The sequence below is a fragment of the Xenopus laevis genome, chromosome 2S (genome assembly GCF_017654675.1).
Source record: "Xenopus laevis strain J_2021 chromosome 2S, Xenopus_laevis_v10.1, whole genome shotgun sequence".
In the NCBI taxonomy this organism is placed as follows: Eukaryota; Metazoa; Chordata; class Amphibia; order Anura; family Pipidae; genus Xenopus; species Xenopus laevis.
In genome coordinates, this window is record NC_054374.1 from 82174540 (window position 1) to 82198440 (window position 23901).

General features: G+C 39.1%; 1 protein-coding gene across 2 annotated transcripts; it reads right to left on the minus strand.

The window, feature by feature from the left end:
* Positions 1-229: 229 nt before the first annotated feature.
* rbbp4.S (retinoblastoma binding protein 4 S homeolog) lies at positions 230-13191 on the minus strand. Of its 2 annotated transcripts, NM_001091716.1 has the most exon segments (13): positions 230-992; positions 1121-1362; positions 1993-2103; positions 2208-2265; positions 2611-2687; positions 2973-3050; positions 4211-4337; positions 6471-6631; positions 6733-6848; positions 9234-9407; positions 11150-11295; positions 12569-12716; positions 12876-13064. In NM_001091716.1, coding segments are annotated over 12 exon segments (1278 nt in total). In that variant the 5' UTR covers positions 12892-13064; the 3' UTR covers positions 230-992; positions 1121-1296.
* Positions 13192-23901: the final 10710 nt, after the last annotated feature.

A 23901-nucleotide genomic window follows, 5' to 3' on the forward strand; every position in this document is an offset into this window, starting at 1 on the left:
ACTTAAAATCATGTTTCTTAAAACTTAAAATCAAACAAGTTGCTTTCAATGTATACAACAGCATACAGCCCATAGAAATGTACCTATTATTCTGAACATGATGCTCTTCTACTCCATCAAATAACCAGAGTGCCATTTAGGACTACACTAGAATGGGCTGCTCATCTTTCCTGAAAGAACAACCTAGGTGTAGAAAGATCTTAGTATGAAAGGAAAAAGACCAAAAAACAAAAACAAACATTTTTATTACATGTGTGGTGCTGTGCGCATTGACAATCTGAGCCCTTAAAAGGGGCACACCTCTTGCCCCTATAGACATGTCAAGCACAAGTATGAAGACACATATAGGAGAGGACATATTCTTAAAGGGGTGTTCACCTTTAAGTTAACTCTTAATATTTTATAGAATGGCCAATTCTAAGCAACTTTTCAATTGGTCTTTATTACTTATTTTCTAAAAGTTAATTTAAAGATGAACAACCCCTTTAATATATTCAAAATAGGGATTCAAATTCAGAATTTCAGGGTTCAGTCCACTATTAACTCCTCCATCAAAGGTTGAACTTTACACCAAAATGAAGTTGCATATAAACATCGGAGTGAATATTTTTCATAGGAAAACAAAAGTGTTATGGCAGAATCTGAGTCTCAGGAATAAAAAAAAAACAAAAAAAAACTGAAGATCACAGCAAATACAGAACATTAGATAGAGAACACTCCAAATTCAAACAGTAAAAGGCTATTTAAAAGAATGACAAGATATGCTAATTGTCAGTCTTTATGATGTGTTGGAGTATAGGATTGGGAGGAATGTTTAAACGCAGCAGTGTTGGTCCTGAATAGTCTTTGATGTCAGATGCAGTAGAAGGCACTGGGGGGAATCCAGCCTGTGGGTCAGACAATGGGCTCTCTCTCCCCCTCCTTGCTTCTAAAAACGCCTTGGCAGCAGATACTTGGTTAAAATGACAATTTTATATTTAAAAAAAAAAAAAAAAAAAATTATATATATATATATATATATATATATATATATATATATATATATATATATATATATATATATATATATATATATATATATATATATATATATATATATATATATATATATATATATATATATATATATATGGGATTCCTCAGCAAAACCAGTAAAAGCGAGATTAGAGGAGGCAGGGGGAAGAGGAGGAGCCAGAAGTAGCTCTCTGCAGCATTGAATGGCCAATGTCCAAGTGCTGGATGCAGAAGACACAATCTCTGTTTTTGCAAGAAACAAACAGAACAGTATAGCTTTGTCTAGGAACCTTGACCCTCTGGATCAACACTACCCTCTGTATCTTCATCATTATAAATGTTCTCCGCCTGGGGGGAGGGAGGAAAAATGTAAGGACTCCATTTCACTCAACATGCATGAAAACAAATGTCTTCAAACCTGGCAAAAATAAAATTATTCCTGCTCTAACTCTGTTCTATTAGCGTTAATATTCAAATATATTACTTAAATGTGTTATTTTGATCTTGTCAAAGGGTTGTTTAAAAATAGGGACCTACCACTACTTTGCATAGAAGCAATGAAAAAAGTTAACTCTAAATGGAATGAGGCTTTGGGTAATTTAGCTTGATAATCATGATGCAAACTAGTTAGATTTGCAAACATATCCAAGAGGTGAAAGAACTATGTTTTTAATTTTTCATTTAGATGTGGTAATTCCAAACTACTTAACAGAAAGAACGTATTAATGACAGTGTTAAAAGCAACAGTCTAAAGCAACAGTAATTCCAATCATTTTCAATGTAATAACTAACTAAAAAAAGGCTTGCAGAATAATGTAATATAAAGTGAAAAGTTTCTTGGTCACCTGATTAAAAGCAAACGTATTGGTGCTATACCAGGGCAAACTGTGAATTTGATTACATATGTGGATTGGGGTTTACAGTTACGTTAAGATGAATGCTATTAATGGACTACACTATATTTTAGCTATTACTCACCATTTGCCAGACCTGCATGATATTATCCTCAGATACAGAACAGATCACCCATGGTTCATTAGGATTCCAAGAGAAGTCTGATATCTTGGCTGTATGGCCACCATGAATAAACTGTAAGGGAAAATCAGGCTTATCATACTTGTGTATCATGGAATTATCATGTAACCGCATTCTTGAATTTTCATGTAACTACTGTATATCATTTTAGTTCTTACCAGAAGTTCAGGGGGACCATCTTCTGCATCTTCAGGAGACTGCTCTTCTCCTATTTTACTGTTCATGAAAAAAAAATGAGTTTTGTGTTGAAGCTGTAGGCTCTTCTGAGATTACACTTTACTAATTTAATGCATAGCATATTAAGTATATGTTTTTTGTGAGTGGGTTAAGCCCTGCTTAGGTTCCCCAGTATTAGACTGTCAACCATGCAACATTTTTATTAGTAACTTCTGAATCCTAAATATTTAAATGATTCCAACTGAAAATATGTTTTAAATGATAAAGTAATGAGTTGACCATACGCTTAGCCTCTCTTTGGTGGTCCAACTATTGTTCAGGTCACACAGATACACACACATCAGTTTCAAAGCAATATTACCAAAACAAATCAGATCTCTTTACCTTAAATCCCAGACATTTAGTCTACGGTCAGTTCCACTGGATGCCAGGATGGTCTCATTATGTGGAGACCACTGGACCTGTAAAAAAGATTAAAATCTGTTATTGGGAACAGATCTCTATTTTACATTTCGGGCTCACAACTTATGCACATTATGACAAAATAGTGACCTGATTTTCTGACACACTAATGAGAAGACAGTTTCAGACTACAGTATTATGCATAATTCAATAACTGGTCACCAAGTAAGAAGTGGGGTTAAAATCTCTGATATATGCTTTATTCACCCTTACAGCAGCAAGAATAAACCACATTGTTCCCCTAAAAGCTCTCATGGGATATCATGGAAAAAACAAGCCACTACCTGGAAGATTTCATCTTTGTGAGATTCAAATGAATGCAACTTTAACTTCAGATTGCGCAGGTCCCATAATGCAACAGTCTGAGAGAGGGGGGAGGAAAACAAAGTGTGACTTTAAACATTTTAAAATAAAACAATTAATAAGCATTAAACAGGGCCTTGTTCTTCATTGGCCTCCAGATTTTGAAGTTGAGCAATTTAGTTGCTATCCTATCCAAAATAGCAGTCATGTTTGAATCCAAGTCTATAGCATATGGATTAAATGTAAATGCAGACAGGGCCCTATCTAGGTATTTTGGCTGAACCTTGCTTGTAAAGCTTAACTGCATAGCAGGCTACATGCTATTTTGGGTGACTCCCCCTACCACCACATTTATCAAGGGTTGAAAAATTAATTCATGCAAGTTTTTTTTCTTAAACTCCCATAAACTCAAAATTTGACCAATTGAAATTTATTAATAAAATTGAATTTTCCAAGCTCGGACTAACTAAATCGACCCGCAAACTCGAAATCGAATTATAAAAAAACAAAAAACATCAGGAATGCTGCAAACATTAGCAAATTGATCCCTGACCTCTCCCATTGACTAATACGGCAATTCGTAAGGTGTAAGGTGGTAAACCTTACACCTGAGTTTTTAAAGGACCAGAATATGATAAATCTCAAAATTGGAATTCAAATTAAAACTCGAATAAAGTTTGGTTAATTCACAATTTAATTTAAGAGTTTTGAAAATTCTAATTTTCACTTCAATCCTTAATAAATCTGCCCCTTAAAGTCTGTATCTATTCAGGTACCCACAAATTATTTATATAAATATTTCTTTGCAAAAAACACCCTATTTTGTATGACAAAGGTTTTCATTCTACAGTTGTTTAGAGAGACATAAATTGCATTTTATCCCTGTTTGTTTATCTTCCTGCGTAAGAATAAAAACCATTGTGTTCTAAACAGATAATCACTATATAAAGTGTGGCTAGAGAATCTGCGGTCCTGCTGCTCCCGTTGTCTTTCTGAACGTAAGGCTGATTTTGTCATGAAATGCAAAATTTCGTGTTTTGGCACAGTAATCTGCTCCTGCCTGCACCTGAGTGAAAACTATGCTTCAGGGTGCAGGCAGAGATGGAGTGTCGGGGAGCAGATTTTTGGCCTGCAGAGAAACAGTCAGAGATATACAATCGTCTGACCCTAGCCATACACAAAAAAAAGCAGTTAACATGTGGTAGAATTTAAGATTTACCTTGTCAGCTGACCCAGTTGCCAATATGAACTCACTGTAAGGGTTAAATGATAGACAGTTCACTTCAGCTGTGTGAGCATCTACAGAGTGGCTGGGCTTTGATGTGTTGTTTGATCGGGTGTCCCAGCTGTTAACATAGATAAGGATTGTCAGATCAGTTTTAAGAATGGAAACAAACAATACAATGACTTATTATGACATCCCCAATTGGTGAATGAAAGCATACTCCCAATGTTAACCACCATATATTCTGCAATCTGTACCACTTAAAGAGTTTAAAAGCAGACTTAAAAATATCTCTATGAAGAGTTAATAAGTTTTAACCAACACCAATGAAGCTCACTATGTGATCAGGCCACAAAATAATTACCCACATTTAAACTCTACTGTAAGTGGAATAACAAATTAATTGCACTGCCTAAGTTGCACAGTCCAGGTAACAGGTCCCTTTTCATAATTTCAATTTACTTAAAATTATTCATCAAATGTCCATCAAAAGTTCTGAAATTGTAATAAGGAATATCCTAGAGAACCAGCAAAGATCAAATAGGGAAGAATATGATCAATGCATGATTACAGGTAAAAGTTAAAAGAAGATAAATTGATTTAGACCTGCACTACAGGTACAACAAGACAAAACCTAGAAAGAAAAACAAATAAACCCTTATACCGATAATTTTGACAGGTAAACATTACTGTCTGTTTTCCTGCAGCTGTAGGAAAATAAAAGCAAGTGTATTTCAATAAAGAAAGTGTGTTGGCCCATGCATTCCCGCAAGACCTTGATAGTCCTTACGTCCATGCGATACACTGCATAAGGAGTTTAGCCTTGCAGGAAGGGTAAAGGCTATCCATATATATATATATATATTGGGAAAGTGAAATCAGTCAAATGGCTTTAAATCTATTATTTCTATTAAGAAATGTTAAAGCCGACACCATTTTCAGAAACACAATATCAAAACACCTTTACAATAAGTTGATGTTGCTAAATTTGATGGACTGTAGCATTTCCCCTCACTGGCATAATTCAGTTAGCAGAAGAGTGCCTGAAACCAGTATTGTATCCTTCAATTCACATCCGACCATGCTTTTACAGCATTTTGAAACTGAAAACCACCATTACAGGTCAGTTTAATTTGAGAAGGATCAAAATGCTTACACATAAGTGATGTAGCCTTAATATGTCATAACTTATTTATCTTTAGAAATTAAAACTTGGATCTTTCTGTTGACTCCCTTTATTCAGTTAGTTTAATGTCATACCAAGTATTGATGTGTGCATTTTCAGGCCAAAACCTGCCTAGTGTGTGCAAGGACAGGTCGGTGCCATTACTATCACTGAATCAGGGCACTGATGCAGTGTTGGTATAAAATAAAATTAAGGTTATTCAGGAATTTTTTGCTTTTGAATGGATGTTTAAGAAAAAATATAAGAGATTCATAGTTAAAGGGATTGTGTCATGGGAAAAAACATGTTTTTTTCCAAAATGCATCAGCCAATAGTGCTGGTCCAGCAGACTTACGCATCTTTTAAAGATTTAATTTTTAAATCGGATATGGGGCTAGACATGTCAGTTTTCCAGTTGCCCGCAGTCATGTGACTTGTGCCCTGATAAACACCACTCTTTACTGCAAGTTGGAATAATATCACCACTTTTCCTTTCCGCCCAGTAGCCTATCAACAGAACAATGAGAACAGCTCCCTGGTAGATATGAGAACAGCAAATCCAAGTCCCACTTCAACTCATTCAGTTACAGTGAGTTATAAAAAAAAAAAAAAAAAAAAAAAAAAAAAGAGTAGCTTAGCTGAAAGCAGTTCCATCCTAAAGTGCTGGCTCTTTCTAAAAGCACAGGATCATACAAAATGGCCTGAGATGGCTGCCCACATACCAATATTACAACTAAAAAATAAATTTGTTCAGGAATACAATTCTATATGAGTGAATTAGGTGCAGTGCAAACTGTAATTTAGAAATAAAAACGACACCATAAAAGTCATGACAGAATCCCTTTAAAGCCAGTTTACGATAAATGCATTTTTAGCAATCAGATCAGAGACCACTTGAAATTTATATACACAATAGTTAGTTGGCAGAAATTTAAGGCCAAATGGAATCATTTTCATATTTTTTAAACCATAGTTGTCCATGTGAACATTAAACAAGTAGTTCAATTTAACTATACATTTATGCCATAAAAAAACCTGACAAATACTTATGTAAATGAGGCTGAATACTTCAGACTAGGAGAGCCTTACATCATCAGTTTCTGATCATCTGCAACTGATCCAAAGAGAGATTCATGTAATAAATGCCAAGACACGTCCTCAACCACTGCAGTGTGCCCTGTGAAAATGGTTTTTGCATCCACTACTTTGCCCTCCTTAGGTACAGCACTGATATCCCACAGGCATATTGTCTGTAAAGAAAAGGGGGTAAAACACAGTAAGAGGATAATCAAAAGCATACACATGCATGGCTCAGTAATAAGGGAAAATAAAAGTGTGATTTTGTACTCACATGGTCGTCTGAAGCACTAAGAAGGTTGCCACTTAGGTTGGGATTCCAGGATAGACCATAGCCCTCCTTTTGGTGGCCTCGAAGTCGGAGATCTGGATTACATTCACCAGAAGGATCTATCAAATACACAGGCAGCAGTTAGAACATAGATAAATTATGTAGATAGGAGTCTTCTATACGTACCCAAAATTTTAACTACATACAGCTATAAACTCAGTTGTTCCCAGTGAACTGAAAATGTACTGAAGATTAGGTTGAAAATTCAGCACATGGTTTTGTTTAGCAAGAAGCCCTTATAGTCTTACAAACTAAAAAGGCTTTACAAATCACTGCTACCAATACATAATCTTGATCAGCTTTCTTAAAGGGGTTGCTCACCTTCAAACACTTTTTACAGTTCAGTTGGTTTCAGATAGTTCACCAGAAATACTTTTTCCAATTACTTTCTATTTGTGACTGTTTTTCTATTATTGAAGTGTAAAGTTTCATTTTGACCTTCTAAAGCAGCTCTGGGGGGGGGGGGTGCCAACTCTTTAACGGTTTAATTCATTTGTTATTTTTGCTTAGCAGAATCCCTGAATTTCATTGAAGGCAGCTGTTAGAATTGATACAATAATTGCCAATATTCCAGATACTGCTGAAAAATATACCAACTAATTGTATCAACTAAATGTAGCAAATTATAACAGTTCAGAATCTGCTCCTGGATCACTGAGCTGCCAGACAGACACTAGAGACAGGAAAATTCAACTTTAAACTTAAATTTTGGGAAAAAGGTAAAAAATAAGATGCAAAGGATAAAACAATCTGAAAACAACTGAACAGAAAAAAAAAAGTGTTTGCAATGTGAACAACCCCCTTTATTGAGCGTAAATCAGCCCAATGTATTTGTGCCGGAGCAAACATAATGATTCCGAATGCAAAATGATTCAGGGGCTACTGCCCGCGAGAGGCTGCATATCTCAGCAGGCTAATTTCAGCCTGACATATCCCCCCCCCGTTTGTGTCACTAGCCTAAGGAATCATTTGACATGACTTACATAAACAATGAGGATTCTGAAATCTCTAAGGTCTCTGTTCTCTGATTTCACAACCCCGTGTAATGTAATGATTGTTTACTCAAGAAAACAATCACACAATTGTAGAATAATTTTGAGATAAGGCACGCAGGACATATTCACTGCTGATATTTTTCAGCTGGCAGAGAAGCCCGTGACACCAACCTAAAGGCTAGGGCCACATGGGAGGGCCCAAAAACTGCTCGCTGAAATCAGCTGCCTGATTTCCTCCCTTTTGCTATCAGTAGTATCCTCTTTTCTGCATTCAGAAATACTAAATCGTACACTGTGCAAACAGACTTGGTGGATTCCAGCAAAGAACTGCAAATCTCTGAATTTTGAGCTAAAATCCATGAAGTCTTTGTGCCGCGTCCAATTTAATATTTCTAAATACAGGGGGGGGGGGGGGGAAAAAAAAAAAAAGGAGGATGCTACAGCTATTAGTAGGGCGGAAATCAGGCAGCCGATTACGGCCCGTGTGGCCCTAGCCTCACGTTCACTTGAAAGTAACACTTTACAACAATGGTCCTGACATGAGAGTTACCCATTGAATTGAAACTGTTGCCATTATCTTTCCAACTTGAAACAGTTAGGGTGGTGCACACAGGGAAGAATATGATATGATTCCCCGGCGGGATGGTATACATTTCGCTTCAATTTTCCCGAGTTTCTTTGTGATTTATATAAAGACCATCATGCCTTTACATAGAGATAAAATCCTATAACTGGAAATAGGTAAAATGAAATATTGGCATTTTACCCCTCGCAGTTGTCATGGCATCAAAACACCAGAAAAATTCATTGCCTTACTTAGTTCTAATGCACTAGGACAACATTTTCTGATGTTTTATTACCACAACAAAACAATGTGTGTGACTGCCCTTTTGCCATAAGAAAAACTAGCTTTATCATGTTAAAAAGAAACTGTAATAAAATCAAATACAGTTGAAATATGACAGTTTTTAAATGCAAATAAACCATTTTGTTCTTATAATCATTGTTCATTTAAGCTAGCCAGCTCATTGGGCCAGGTAAAAGCAGACATTTGCCAGATTTTGCTACCCAACTCAATTATTTTAGCCAGAAAGTCACATTTGAATGCCATACAGATCCATCAGTCACAGACTAGATTTACATTCCAAAATGGTCTTTGCCTAAAAAAGTCTGGATGCAACTCATTTTCTTTTTATGGGAACCTTTATACAATTACTACCATTGCTTAGAGAGCCAAAACTGTATTAACAATATAAGGTGAAAAGAGTAAAAGACCAATGTAATTTTGCCACTAGTTGCTATTAGTGATTAGATATCTGACAGAAGACAAAGACAGGGTTACCAGATCATCTAATAAAATGATTAAAGAACAAACAAACAGATACAGTGAGAACTGTTTTTGATTTTTAGTGATCTAAAGCAAATAAAAATTAGTTTACAATTACTTGCCTGGTTTAGATGGGTGTTTGGTGTAGTCAAACACAAGAACGTCACAGGATGGAGTTTTGGTGGCAATAATGCATGGATTCTGTGGCATGTAACGAGCTCTGTTCACTTCCCCCTCGTGATTTATTTTGATCTCGATTTCTATTTTCCCACTCACGGAGCCAAAGCCTCCAAACTCTAAACGGAACAGAAATTACATTTGCTTCCTGATTATTGGGATAAATGAACAAATAATTGATTAAATCCACATAAAACATACCCAGATTTTGCCTGTCAAAATAACTTCAGGAACCTGGGTAAAAAACAACTACAGATTTACAATAGCAAAGAGGCCCATTAGAAAAATATGGTCAGTTTAATGTGAATGTGAAAGGGACATTATTATCTAATATTCTACTTCTTGCCCCGGTTGTATAACAAGTTAATCAACTACATTTTTCTACAAAGTCAGCAGTAGTTTTTAAACAGTGTCTCAAAAGCCTATTGTAGCAAGGCTTGGTTGATATAATCCCTTAATTTAAAATGCTAAATTTGTAATATAAATACACGAAAGACATGTATGCCATCCCTGCCCCCCCCCCCCTTTGATGGAAAATAATAATTCTACGTCAGATTTATAGTTTGTTCTTTATAGATAGATGCATTAGCTGTTGGAGATATGGTCAATTACCAGTAATAATATTTATATGGACTAATTAATTAACTTCCCATTAGACAAAAATTGCCTCACACGTTTTATGTGGCGAGTCTACTGTAATTTCTCCAGAATGAGTTATACACATCAGCTTATTACATTTATAATTAATGAACTTGGCATATTAATATTATGACTACAGTGATTAGTTGTTTTAATAATGTGTTGATGTACAATGTGTTTTATTTGGGTCTAAAAACCAATTAAAATTGTTTAATTTTTCAAATTATTTTCCAGATACCTATACCTAGTTCAGTTGCTTTGATATAATTAACCAAAAATACATTTTTCTCAACTGCGTCCTAGTTCCCATGGTAGGGTGATGAATGAAACTTTACAGTGATCTTCAACCTGAAAACAGGTTTTTTTAAATAAGTAAAGAAGAGATTCTAAGCAACTTAGACAACAATATACAAAAAATATTTTCAGTCATTGGTAAACATAATTGCTATCAAACAAAAGCAGTGACTGCCTTGTCAATATTGTCTGCACTTCTGGCAGACAACTAAAACAATATAGTAGAAGCAGCCCAGACCTAGTTTCTGCTACACTGTTTCAAGAGTAAATATAGTATACAATTACAATAAAATGTACAAAACTTTAGAACAAGTGGAATACTTTAATGTCTATAGGAAATATGCATATAATTAAATCTTGAAAATATTATCCCCAACCAAAGGTGCGGGCTAATAAAGCCCACACTCAGGTTGGGGGTAACAGTCGTTTTTTTTTTAATTGCCCCTCACCACTGCAAGGCCACTCATTATGAGCAGCCATGTTTTGGCACACTCATATTGAGTATGACGTCAGAAATGCATTTGCGCATATGCACTGACCGGCATGGCCACTCGAACAGGGAGCTCCCATCCGATTACCCCCAAACGGAGTGTGGGCTCCATTAGCCTGCACCTTTGATGGGGATAATATTTTTGCCCAACAGGTAACCCCTTTAAGAAAAAAATATATAAATTCACCATGCAGCTCTACCAGCTTGTGTTAACTTTTTTTTACAATAGCGTGAGGTGAAGTGGCTGAGGGACTGAGTGGATGCAAAAATAAAATGCTGGGCAGTACGCCCGGTAAAATTACCCTTAGGAAAACACTATGTATGTTTGTCTATGTAGATATATCCACACATATTTTTCTATTATTATTCTAAATGCAAACACCAGTTGCCTTCAGAAGAAAGGCAATTTTAAGAAATTCTACATTAACCCAACCTTACCTCCTTTTTCACTATCGTAGTGGGAAGCATCAAATTGAGCATCATCATTAGGAAGCTGCACACTAGCAATTACTAGGTGATTCTGTTCATCAGAAGTATGTGTCCCAAGTACCAGCCTGTGGATGCTAAAATCTTTCCCATCGGGTCTGTCAAAACAAAGAAATATAAGATTAGAGGAATGAACCGTTTTTTCGGAATACAGGAGCAACAGGGTCTCACGTTTTCCATCACAAAATTTGGTTAAGCACCCTTAGCTCATAAATAGCCTACAAATAAAAAACAAAAAAGTCTGTGCTTTCAAATCTCATTTTGAAACTTTACAGTAATCTTCAACCTGAAAATAGTTTTTTTTAAATAAGGAAAGAAGCGAATCTAAGCAACTTAATATATTTGCCCAACAGGTACCCCTGTCGAGCAAAAATATTTGGTTAAGCACCCTTAGCAGATAAAAAACAAAAAGTCTGTTTCAAATCTCATTTCGTATAGCACCACTGTTTGGGTACTGCAGATATACAGAGGTGTGTCCAAAATTCAGCCCATCAGTTACCTTGCTATCCAGATACACACATTAGTGGTTTAAAGGAACATTTCAGTGTGAAAATAAAAACTGGGTAAAGTAGAGAGACTGTGCAAAATAAAAAATGTTTCTAATATAGTTATTTAGCTAAAAATGTAATCTATAAAGGCTGGAGTGACTGGATGTGTAACATAATAGCTAGAACACAACTTCCTACTTTTCAGCTCTCTAACTCAGAGTTAGTCAGCGACTTGAAGGGGGGCCACATGGGACATATCTGTTCAGTGAGTTTGCAATTGATCCTCAGCATTCAGCTCAGATTCAAAAGCAACAGATATGATCCATGTGTCCCCCCCTCAAGTCTCTGATTGGTTACTGTCTGGTAACCAGTCAGTGTAAATCAAGAGAAATGAAAAGCAGGAAGTAGTGTTCTGGCTATTATGTTACACACCCAGTCACTCCAGCCTTTATACATTACAATTTTTATATATATTTAAATATAATTTAATTATATTAGAAACACTTATTATTTTGCATAGCCTATCTACTCACCCAGTTTTTATTTTCACACTGAACTATTCCTTTAAAAACTGCTGGTGGCTGCATTTTGTCCCACTGTGCTAGAAAATATTTTAAAAAGACACCTACACAGACCTTGGCCTACACTTTTCAGCATCCTCAATTGGAACTGGTCTTCTTCAGATTGAGCTCACTTACACAGGTTATCAGTTGGCAACTCAGAGATAACTATGGGCAGTTAGAAATAGATGTAAACATCACAATACTGCTGCACAGCATGCCAGGAAACCCTAAATGAGCCCCGTTCCATATACAGCAAGTCAGCTACGTTTGGGCTATACTTCACATAGTAAGAGAGTAATTTAGAGAACTAGGTGGATCACCTGGTGACATCTGGGAGCCACTGAGCAGTCAGACTAGGCCATTCCAAGGCATGGGTCATCACCAGATCATACAGGAACGGGGTGTTTTTCTTCCATATCTTATACTCTTCGTTTATGACTCGTTCCTCCACGGCATCATCAAACGCAGCTGCGCACACGAAAACACTCACGTTACAATAACATTTAAGACAGGTGCTAATTTGCCGGCACAACTATCCCGGGTAGATGGTGAAGTACAGAAAACGTCTCAATGGTCAGCAGTTTCCCGCGTTGCACACTTACAGTGCCCTGGTCGGGTCATACTTACCCTCTTTATCAGCCATAGCGAACTCAGGGACAGAGACTTTATTACTTTGGAGACTCAACCTGCTCTCTGAGCCCTCGAGTAGAGTCACGTTCCTCCGGTTCTTCCTCTGACTCCTCCCCACAGTGCCCGGGCCTGTTCCTCCCGCTATTGTTTCCCGCTTCCCCCGTGTCGCAGAGCCGCACACCTTCGCGCCAACAAGACCCAATAGGAATTGTAGCAGCAACACCAGAAATCACCAATCAGAAGACATCGCGTCACCAGTGGGCGTCTGCGAAGAATTGTTGAAGTGCGCACGGCTCAAGGGTCTATAGACGTCACGTGGTGAAGTTCGCCTACCGCCATAGTTACGGAAGTCAGTCACTGGTAGCTAGGTAGCGGCTAGTTCAGATCCTAGGAAAGGACCTGACGACGTCACGGTCATGTGATCCAACCATGTGACCGCTCCACTGCAGCATACCTATTCACGAGCGGCAAATTCAAACATGGGAAAGTGGTACTGGGTTCTAGTGGCGGGCTGAGAACTCTTGACAGGACTTGCCACTAAATTCCCAGGTTTGCCAACTTGTATTGTAGGTTTAGTACAGGTTACAACCTCTACCTCAGGTTTTGGGCCAGTTCATTGTGTTGCTGGATGTTTGTAGGGATTGAAGGGATCACTGCCTCTGAATTTCTGTGGGGTGAGGGGGGACAGGACCGCCATCAGAAATCGCAGGGCCCCCTGGGCTGCGCCCACCACAAGCCCCACCTGCAGGTCCGCCCTCCCCACCTCACAGGTTCGCCCCCCACCACACAGTAAAAAAACAAAAAAAATCAGCAGCTCTCAGAAAAATGGGGGGGGGGGCGGCTAATCAAGTAAGTGTGGCCGGCCCCCCTTAACCTCTGGGCCCCCTACAACTTTTCCTGCTGTCCCCCCTGATGGCAGCCCTGAGGGGGGATCATGGTGAATTAATGTCAGCTAGACTGTATTCAATATTTACACACCCAAATGCAGCTACAAGATTGTTGTTGGAGCTGGGGGCTTTTTTTACCATCACTCTCGCACAATTACAGTGCAACAATGGCAAGATAAAAATGAAAGGCAAGACATACTGACACAGCTATAATAATATTATATTCATTAACCATAAACAGCTTTGCTTTTCTGCCATGCACTGAAAGTCTCCCTTAATGGACAATAATGTAATGGACAACTTGGGAATAATAAATTGTATAGAAACTGTTGCCTTGGTTTTTTATGAGCTGATGGAAAATGTGGAGCGCCCAGTCAGGTAATAGAACATGGGATAACGGTCATGAGAGGGACTTCTATTTAAGGAGAGGATCATTGCCCCTAAACCTTTTTAAAGGACCAGTAACACCAAGTTAGCTTAACACTTAATTCCCCCCAAACTTCTATATAAGTCAGGCTTACTCTACCCTTTGGTTTTCTTTTTAAATCTTGATTTTCAATCTGACTTCCAAAGTGCTTCATAACAGAATGTGAAAAGGTGACGGCCGCTTGAATTCCTCTGTGTGCTGAACCAGAAGTCAGCTTCACATGGATCACCAAAAGCACCTAAGCTTTTTTTTTTTTTAAGCATCTGCAGTTCAAATGTCTGTTTCTTTTCCTTCAGACAGCTTTGGGGGTAATGTTGTGAGCATATATATTAAAGGAACAGTTCAGTGTAAAATTAAAACATTTGGTAAATAGATAGACTGTGCAAAATAAAAAAATGTTTTCAATATAGTTAGCCAAAAATGTAATGTATAAAGGCTGGAGTGATTGGATGTTGAACAGAACCCAACTTCCTGCTTTTCAGCTCTCCAACTCTGAGTGAAGGTGGCCAAACACGGCCAGATTAAAGCTTCTGATATAGGTCCTTTAGACCAATTCGGCATCTTATCTGCCCATGTGTGGGGACTCCCAACGGATCCCCCCAATTGATATCAGGCCAAAAATCGGGCAGATACAGATCGAGCAAGTTTGATTTTTTTCTTTGATCCAGAATCGCATCGGCTAGTTGATGCGGTCCTGTGACCCATCTGTGCCCATTCACAGCATTGTAATCTAATCGGATTAACCTGATATCACCCAGCCGTTAGTGGGCATATTGGAGCTGAGCGGTTTGTGAGAAAAGACCCAGGAGTGCGCTGTCTCTTCTACATTGATCGGCATATCGTTTGGCGACCTCTAATGCCTTTAAGAATGTCTTGGATGATTTTTTGGACAGACATAATATCAGAGGCTATTGTGATACTAAGCTCTATAGTTAGTATAGGTATGGGTATATAGAATTTAATTAAAAGTAGGGAGGGGTGTGTGTATGGATGCTGGGTTTTCATTTGGAGGGGGTTGAACTTGATAGACTTTGTCTTTTTTCAACCCAATTTAACTATGTAACTATGTAATAGTGTATGGCCACCTTTAGTCAGCGACTCTCTCTGGACATGAGTAGCTAAGTGCTTCAGTGAGTGCTTCAGAACAGACCCCTGCAGCTTTAACTTTGAGCAGAAAAACCTCTGTACCTATGTGTCTCGCAAAAGCTCACTGACAGCTGCTAACGCTGCACAGGGGGGGGGTACGGCAGGGCCAAATGTGGTAATTACTAAGCTGGTATGCAAGAATATGATAGAAAAAAAATTATTTCAGATACTGGAGCATACAACTACCAGCATCCTCCCTGCTAGTGCAGGAATATGATCCACAACATCACACTTTTTGTTTTATATGTGACATTTGGTACTAAAGTTACACTTCCTACGCTAAATGCAGAACCCCCTGTACCCCCTCAGTGGGGGCCCCCATTACTGCCTCAGAGATCTCTGTATGTCTCTAGCCATTGCTAAACTACCCAGCTGTCCCTGTTATAACTAGTAGCTGAGCTGTAGTTCAGTTACAGACAGAGATCTAAGCAGGGCCATCATTAAATGGGGACAAGGGGGGCAGTCAGGGGTCCCAGGAGATCTGATGGGGGCCCTGGTTCTAAAGCTGCTGTTTATAGTTTATTAGTGTTGTTTCAGAATGTGCAGGTTTGATATGTATGCAAATGGCTGTCAGTTACAGGGATATCATGCTTTATCTCGGTGACATCACTCCCAGCTCCGCTCTGATTGTCTGAAAGCTGCAAGGAAGGTGATTTAATGGCTCAGGTACAGATGACCGTCATTTAATTTCTGGATTCAGAGGTAAGTGAAGCAGATCCATACACGGGGAACAGGGGGGCATATTAAAATGATACAAAGGGCAATTTCGGGTGTTTTGTTACCCATCATTTATAGTATCTTGGGTAGTGGGGCCATCGCTCTCAAAATTGCCCCACTGCCTACCAATCTAATTGCTTGGGGAGCTGCTTGCTTGAAACTGTTCCAAATGGCATCTGACAAGCAGAAATGGGGGGGGGGGGGTAATTTAAGGCAACTTGGCATTACATTCCTGCAATAAATACACTATGATTGTATAAGATACATTGTGCTCTCTGGGTATTACTTTCTAAACATGTGAAATTTCTGCAATTGTAAACGGGAACTGCAGCCTGTTGAGAGGCACTGAACATATATTCAAATAAACTCAGTATTAATTGGATACAGATACCTAGATATTACACTTATACAGGGTATCACCTGAAAATGGGTTATTGATGGCAGCCCTGACCCCCAATCAACTAACACATGTAGGTGTCAAAGTGCCTAAAATCTCCCCATATGCCATCTCTAATGGGAGTGAGACCATAAAAATGTATAGTTCTAAGGCAATGGGTGTTTGGTTTACTTGTTGTTGCATTTGAAGCATTAGACAATTGTTTCTGCCTCTGCTGTAAATGCCAACGGTAATTTGCCAACTGTCATTATACAACGGTCGCACTCATCCTAGCAACAGTCAGTGGCCTCAGCACTAGAGTGGGTGACAGTTCAGAGAGGCTTAAGTAGAAAGACAAGTAGCACAAATCAGAAGAATAAATGTCTGCCCTTAGGATTCCTGGCATTTTGGGTGCAGGGCCACTGATCAGAACACAGCTGGTTATGGGAAGCAGGCACACCAGGTACATGCAGGGGGAAAGAGAAACCAATAGGAATATGGAGATGACCCCTGTATTAATATAACCAAGGATACATAGAGCATGATGGGATCTGTAGTGTTGTTACAAGCCCACCTTGATCATGACATTATAAGCAATACAAATGCTACCTACCTCTTATGGTCAACCCTTATAGTGCATCATGGGAGATAATGAAGGCCCTTTCCACATGCCAGTGATAAAAACCTACATCCTGATTGCCCAACATTTTTGTTAACTAAATAGCACAGGCAACAGCAGTCAGGCTCCCTCACTTCCAATTACAGCCTTATAGTGAGTGCATTATGGGATCTGTAGTTTATGCATTGGCATATTATTTTTAATCACAGCATGGAAGGATAAAGAGCTGACTGCCATTTAGGGCATCTCGGGCTCTAGAAGTGTCAGGGTCCACAGCCCCCATTATGCTCCTGCTCACAATCTCTTATTATTTCTCCCCAAAAAGTGAAATATTCCGAGCGATTTGCGAGAGACCGATTTGAGAGAGAAAGTGATTGTGAGAGAGACAGCAAAAGAAGAAGAGAGAGAGAAGAAGAGAGAAGACAAAGAAGAAAGAAGACATTGAGTGACCCCCTGTCAGAGATTAATAACATCTTCTCATTTGGGATCCTCTGGACAAAGGTACTGGTCCTGTATTTCCCCCTCTATAATATGCGTTTGCAACAGTAAGGTTAGCTTATCCCTTGGCTGTAGGAGTTGCCATGCTGCTCATTATAGATGTAGCTATAGCTGTTTTTCTTTAGTCTCACCTTTGAGTTGGGGGATTTATCTTTAGTCTGTCCCTGCAGTCCCCCTTGGTTGCTCCCAACCCACTATTGTCCCTGAAATTCAATATACAGTCCCCACCCCAACAATGTACTTTATCCCACTAGTATAAACTGGACTGTATGCTTTTCTATTTCAGGGCACCCCTAACATGGGACTCCCTTGGAAAATTTCCATGGTGGGGCAAATTATGTATTATGTCATTTTATGTAATTTAAGGCAGGTGGGCAGCCAATTGGAGCATTTGAATAGTTCCAGTTCTACAGGTTCAGTAGAAGCACAAAAAAGGGGCATAATATCATGGCAGATAAATCATATTAGTAAACGTGCTTGTTCCTATGTGCTGACCCTATACATATGGCACCTCTCCACATTAACTCTAACCTTCCCAAATCTCTTTTATATTGCAGGGGTGTCAGAGATGGGCTTGTGTTCAAGCAAGGACCGCCTTTACATAAAAGGCTATTGCCAGGTAAGGCTGCTCTCTAAAGTGGCTGCTGACAAAGGTACCCAAGGGGTTAAAGGGAATTCTAACCCAATTATTAACATTAACAGGGTTTAGTGTTTGCCCTCAGCTTTACATTTCCCATATTTAGAGTTAGAACTTACTAGTGAGAGTTGCCATGTTATTGGCTCTGTCTGTAGAGATCATAGTTACATAGTATACATAGTTACATAGTTAAATCTGGTTGAAAAAAGACAAAGTCCATCAACCCCTCTAAATGAAAACCCAGCATCATTACACACACCCCTCCCTACTTTCACATAAATTATATATACCCATATCTATACTAACTATAGAGTTTAGTATCATAATAGCCTTTGATATTATGTCTGTCCAAAACATCATCCAAGCCACTCTTAAAGACATTAACTGAATCAGCCATCACATCACCCAGCAGTGCATTCCACAACCTCACTGTCCTGACTGTGAAGAACCACCTACGTTGCTTCAAATGAAAGTTCTTTTCTTCTAGTCTAAAGGGGTGGCCTCTGGTACGGTGATACACTTTATGGGTAAAAAGGTCCCCTGCTATTTGTCGATAATGTCCTCTAAAGTGTAATCATGTCCCCTCGCACCACGTATCGATGCACCTCTGTGTAGGTGATCTACATGACACAGATGTGAGCCATTCTCAATTCCACCAGAGGTGCCTCCACTCCAATACACCATGATTCCACCAGTGGTGCTCCCCCCTTATACCTAAAATATGGTTCCATAGACAGGAGCCCCCTTAGGCCACTTGGTAGACCCTGTATTCCTTATCAATCTATCCCTCAAACTGCAGAAGCCGGGTCTGCAGGCTGCCTGGGGTCCAATGGAACGATGAGGAATGCAGAGTTCACTTTGTAGCTTAATGGTGCTCATGTAGATGCAGCCATATTCCCTTCTATTTTAGTTCCTTCCACCGCAATTGCAACCACAGTGTCCCTTATTTCCCCAATTATTTCTACCGTAATTCCACCAGCAGTCCCACACTTATACCTAAAATATGGTTCCATAGACAAGAGCACCCTCAAGCCGCTCGGTAGACCTTGCATTCCTTTGCACTCCACCCCTCAGACTGCAGAAGCCGGGTCTGCGGGCTGCCTCGGGTCCAATGGAATGGAGAGGAATGCAGAGTTCACCTAGCAGCTTAAAGGCGCTCCCATGTATATGTAGCCATATTCCCCTCTGTTTCAATTCCCTCCACCGTAATTTCACCAGTGCTGCCCCCGTTACACCTAAAATATGGTTTCATAGACAAGAGAACCCTTAAGCCACTCAGTAGACCCTGCATTCCTTTCCATTCCATCCCTCAAGACTGCTGAAGCTGGGTTCTGCAGGCTACCTGGGGTCCAATGGAATGGAGAGGAATGCAGTGTTCACCTTGTAGCTTAAAGGTGCTTGTGTTTATGCTGCCATATTACCTTCTATTTCCATTCCGTCCATCGCATTTCCAACCACAGTGTCCCGGGTCTACAGGCTGCCTGGGGTCCAGTAGAATGTAATGTAGTGTTCACTTTGTAGCTTAAAGGCACTCATGTGTATGCTGCTATATTCCCTTCTGTTAACCTCACCCTGCTTCCCTTTTAATTTGGCGTATTGATCCTGGGAGCAAATCCGATCGCTGTTAAGGGGTCAGGAAGGATTTTTTCCCTCTAGTAAGCAGATTGTCCCAAGCTTGCCAGAGGTTTTTTGCCTTCCTCTGGATCAAAGAGCACAGTTTATCTAATAATTATCAATTAAACTGTGACTTACACAGATTTAACATCAAGTTGCTTTGTGTGTGTCTTTATTCTGGGTATTGCTCACATTTGGGAGGGGTAACCTATAGATGGGGTGGGTGGGGTGAGAATAGAACAAATAAGAAACACTAAAAAGTTAAAGAAGAATGAAAATGAAATCTACTCATGTTCTTGTTTTATAAGAAACCCAATCAGTGGAAACCAAGTGAGCTTCAAAGCAGGAAGTAGTTTTCTGTTCTGTTAAACATGCAGTCACCTCAGTTTTTATATATTACATTTTTTGCTAACTAACCATATTAGAAACATGTTTTTTTGCACAGCCTATCTATTTACCCAGTTTTTATTTTTATACTGAACAATTCCTTTAAGCTCAGCATAGCAGAGGAATTCAAGCTGCCATCACCTTTCTGCTATGGAGCACTTTGGAAGTCAGTTTCAAGCTCAAGATTTAAAAAAAAAAAAAGTAAACCTGACCTATTACTATAGGATGAATTAAGTGTTAAAAAATGTTGGTTTTAATGTTCCTTTAAAGATAAGTTTTGTCATCCAAGTGTCTTTACTATAGAGACTTGACAGGGCTGGTAAACACTTGTAGGCTGCAGCTACATTTATATGCAAAATGTATTTCAATAAGTGGGGAGAATTTATTGTGGAAAGGGTTACTACACAGGACAGGATATGGTTAAAACTTGGCTGCATAAAGGAGATGAAGGCAAATTATAGACTAAGAAAACTGAAGGGAAAGGATAAAGTGAATGTATGTGTGCACTTTGTGGAGAACGTGAAATAACATGATATAATACACAAAAGCCATGAATATCCTGTAAATTATATCCTTATAAACGGTGAGTTCTGATGTCATCAGTTATAAACGGTGAGTAGTGATGTCATTTCTGTCACATGACTCACTGAAACTTGTGTATTATAATAAATAATGTACCCCCAGTTGTAAAATATGAGGATATTAGAAGTTACCTCGGAGTTCTATACACAACTAATGCAAACTGCGGGAGGGGCACCAGCATTGTGTCACTGTATGTAGCACATTGTGAACTGCCAGGGCTGGATTTATAATGCAGGTGCCCCTGGTCCTATTGCCACTCATCACCCCCATCCCCTCCCCTTCCTTTGCATACATGCGGAAATTTTTAGCAACGGGTCTGGAGTACTGGTGATTGGTGCACATGGCATTTTAAAAACTATTGACTCCTTCAAATTCCCAGTGCTTCCAAACCAATGCTGGCGTGGTTGGGCGGCATGCCACGCCTCTAAAATACTGCTGCCCTAGGCCTTTCTGGCCTTTCCACAAATCCGGGCCTGTGAACTGCTCATATTAGAGTCGTCCTGATAGGTTTCCCTGTCTCCAGCTGTAGTCTGCCTTCCCTATGCTCCCTGTATGTGCCATACTCTGCCTGCCCTATGCCACCTGTGTGTGCAATTCTCTGCTTTCCCTATGCTCCACATGACTGGAGGCAGCTGGGAAATTGACAATATGTCTAGCCCCATGTCAGATTTCAAAATTGAATATAACAATCTGTTTGCTCTTTTGAAAAATGGATTTCAGTGCAAAATTCTCCTGGAGTAGCACTATTAACTGATGCGTTTGGAAAAAACATGTTTTCAAATGACAGTATCCCTTTAAGGCTTACTTGACCTGTGGACATATGTTATTCCATACACAGGAGCTTTGTTTTCAGACAGAAAATGCTGTGTTAAAAGTGATCAAACTTCTTTTGTTTGTGCAGAAAACGTTTGCTAATGCTATACTTAAAATTGGTAACATAAAAATTAATGTAAACCCTACTTAAGTAGTAAAAACACAAAGTTTAACTGCCCTTTACTTCACAGTTGATCCCCTATTTCATTTATAAATAACTAACCTTTGCAATATTCTCTTCCAGATCTGAACCATACCGCCGATGTTCAGTACGTATTTTATATACAGTATCTTACACACTAGCCATGAATATCCTATAAATTATATTTTTATAAACTGTGCTTAGTGATGTCATCAGTTATAGTTTGTGCTTAGTGATGTAATTTGTGGTACACGACTCACTGAAACCTGTATATTCTAATAAATAAAGTGAGTTGCACCTTCATTTTAAAGTATTATGCCTAAGTGCAGAATGACCATGTATTTTTGTATTGGTAAAACAAAAAGTTGTCTGTGTAGAAATCATGATTTATAAGTGAAACTGTATTATTTGTATATATGTAGACACATACAAGTAGCCACAACGTAGCCACAATTTTTTTTCCAGACTAACCCTGAGTATGTATACTGGCACAGCTGAGAAGCTGAAGTTAGGCATTTCTGCTTTCTGTCTGTGTAGGTTACATGCTTGGGGAGAGACTTTAGAAGAAGCTTTTGAACAATGTCCCATGGCAGTGTTTGGTCACATGGCTGATATAGAAACAATTGAACCTTTGGACACTGTAGAAGTGGAAACAGAAGGTCAGGCCCTGCTAAAGATAACTGTCCATACAGTTTCTAAAATAGAAGTATCTGAATCCGTGTAGTTTAGTATAGCCAAAAAATGTATACTTTTACACATACTAGAGGTGTTTTTCACTTCGAAATTCGACCCTTGATAAATCTGCCCCCAGATGTCGAGTAGTTCCAACTGTAAGTGAAAAATACAGCCAAATAACGGCAAAATGAGGAAAACAAACTCATCTTTAAATTTGTTTGGTTTTTTTCATTTCCTTCAAAACATAACATGCCTTGCCTGTCAGGGTAGGTGGATAGTAACAGATGTTTTTCTGTCTGCATATTTACGATAGGCAGAGAGAAAACGCCACGTATGACATTAGCCTTGGGGTGTTTTTTCAGTTTGTTTTAAAGTGCTGTTTTAATGTGCTGTCTTTTGTAGTTTCGGGTGAAATGAGGATAAAATTCTTTGTTTGACCACACAGTCCTAGTTTATTAAAGGCTAAGTAAACCCTAAAAATAATATATGGCTAAAAATACCATATTTTATTTACTGAGCTTATTGTACCAGCCTAAAGTTTCAGCATTTCAATAGCCGCAATGATCCAGGACTTCAAACTTGTCACAGGGGGGACAACATCTTGGAAAGTGTCTGTGGCATGTTCAGTGGGCTCTGAGCAGCTGTTAGAAGCTTATTTTAGGGGTCTTTGCAAATTATAGTGCAGAAAATAAGGTGGGCCTGTAATATAAGCTGATGATTCAAGGCTGATTATTAAATTCTCCTGCTAACTGCGCTAGTTTCTGTGCTGCCATGTAGTAATTATCTGTATTAATTGCTAATCAGCCTTATATAGTGACATTTATATTCTATGTGTACTGTATATTTTGATTTGGTCCCTAGAGGTGACCAAACACAGGGAGATCTCTTCCCGATATGCCCACATTGAGGTTGGCGATATTGGGCTGATACGATCGTGGGCCCTAGGGCCCAATGATCGGAACATAATGCTGCCAATATGGGTCAGACCGCCGGACCACATCTACTAACAGATGCGGCTGCTTTCGGCCAGATATCAATCGGGGAAGCCCTTCAGAGGGCCACACGCATGGGCCGATAAACTGCTGACGTGCCGATAAGCTGCCGACTCGGTCTGGTCGGCAACTTTTATTGGAATCAAGGTCGCAACTGACCCATTCACACTACTGGCAAGTAAGGGGTGAGTTATTTATGCTGGTCCATGGTAGGTGTTGGGGTGGAGCAATTGATCCCGTCCACTTAAGAACATTCACCCTAAGTAATGTAAGGCAGTGGCAGGTGATTACTGAAAAAATCACTAAATGGTGGCTTGTAGTAAAATATGTGAAATATTTACTTACCTTTTAATTTGCTCATATGCTCTGAGGGGTCACTTATTAGGATATCATGCTAGGTGTTTGTTTTTTCAAAGCAAAACTGACCCCATCCCATAAAAGCCCAAGTGGAATGGAGAATGCATGAGAAGCAGCAGAGGGTTGGTAACTTATTAGATAGTTACAATTGATT

What these genes read in the sequence shown, in the direction of transcription:
- rbbp4.S (XM_041583081.1), bottom strand. An exon ending in CAACTGGGTCAGCTGACAAG is followed by an intron (nt 3,051 to 4,210) that starts GTAAATCTTAAA and finishes CCCCTCTCTCAG; the next exon opens with ACTGTTGCATTATGGGACCT. An exon ending in ACAAAGATGAAATCTTCCAG is followed by an intron (nt 2,688 to 2,972) that starts GTAGTGGCTTGT and finishes TCTTTTTTACAG; the next exon opens with GTCCAGTGGTCTCCACATAA.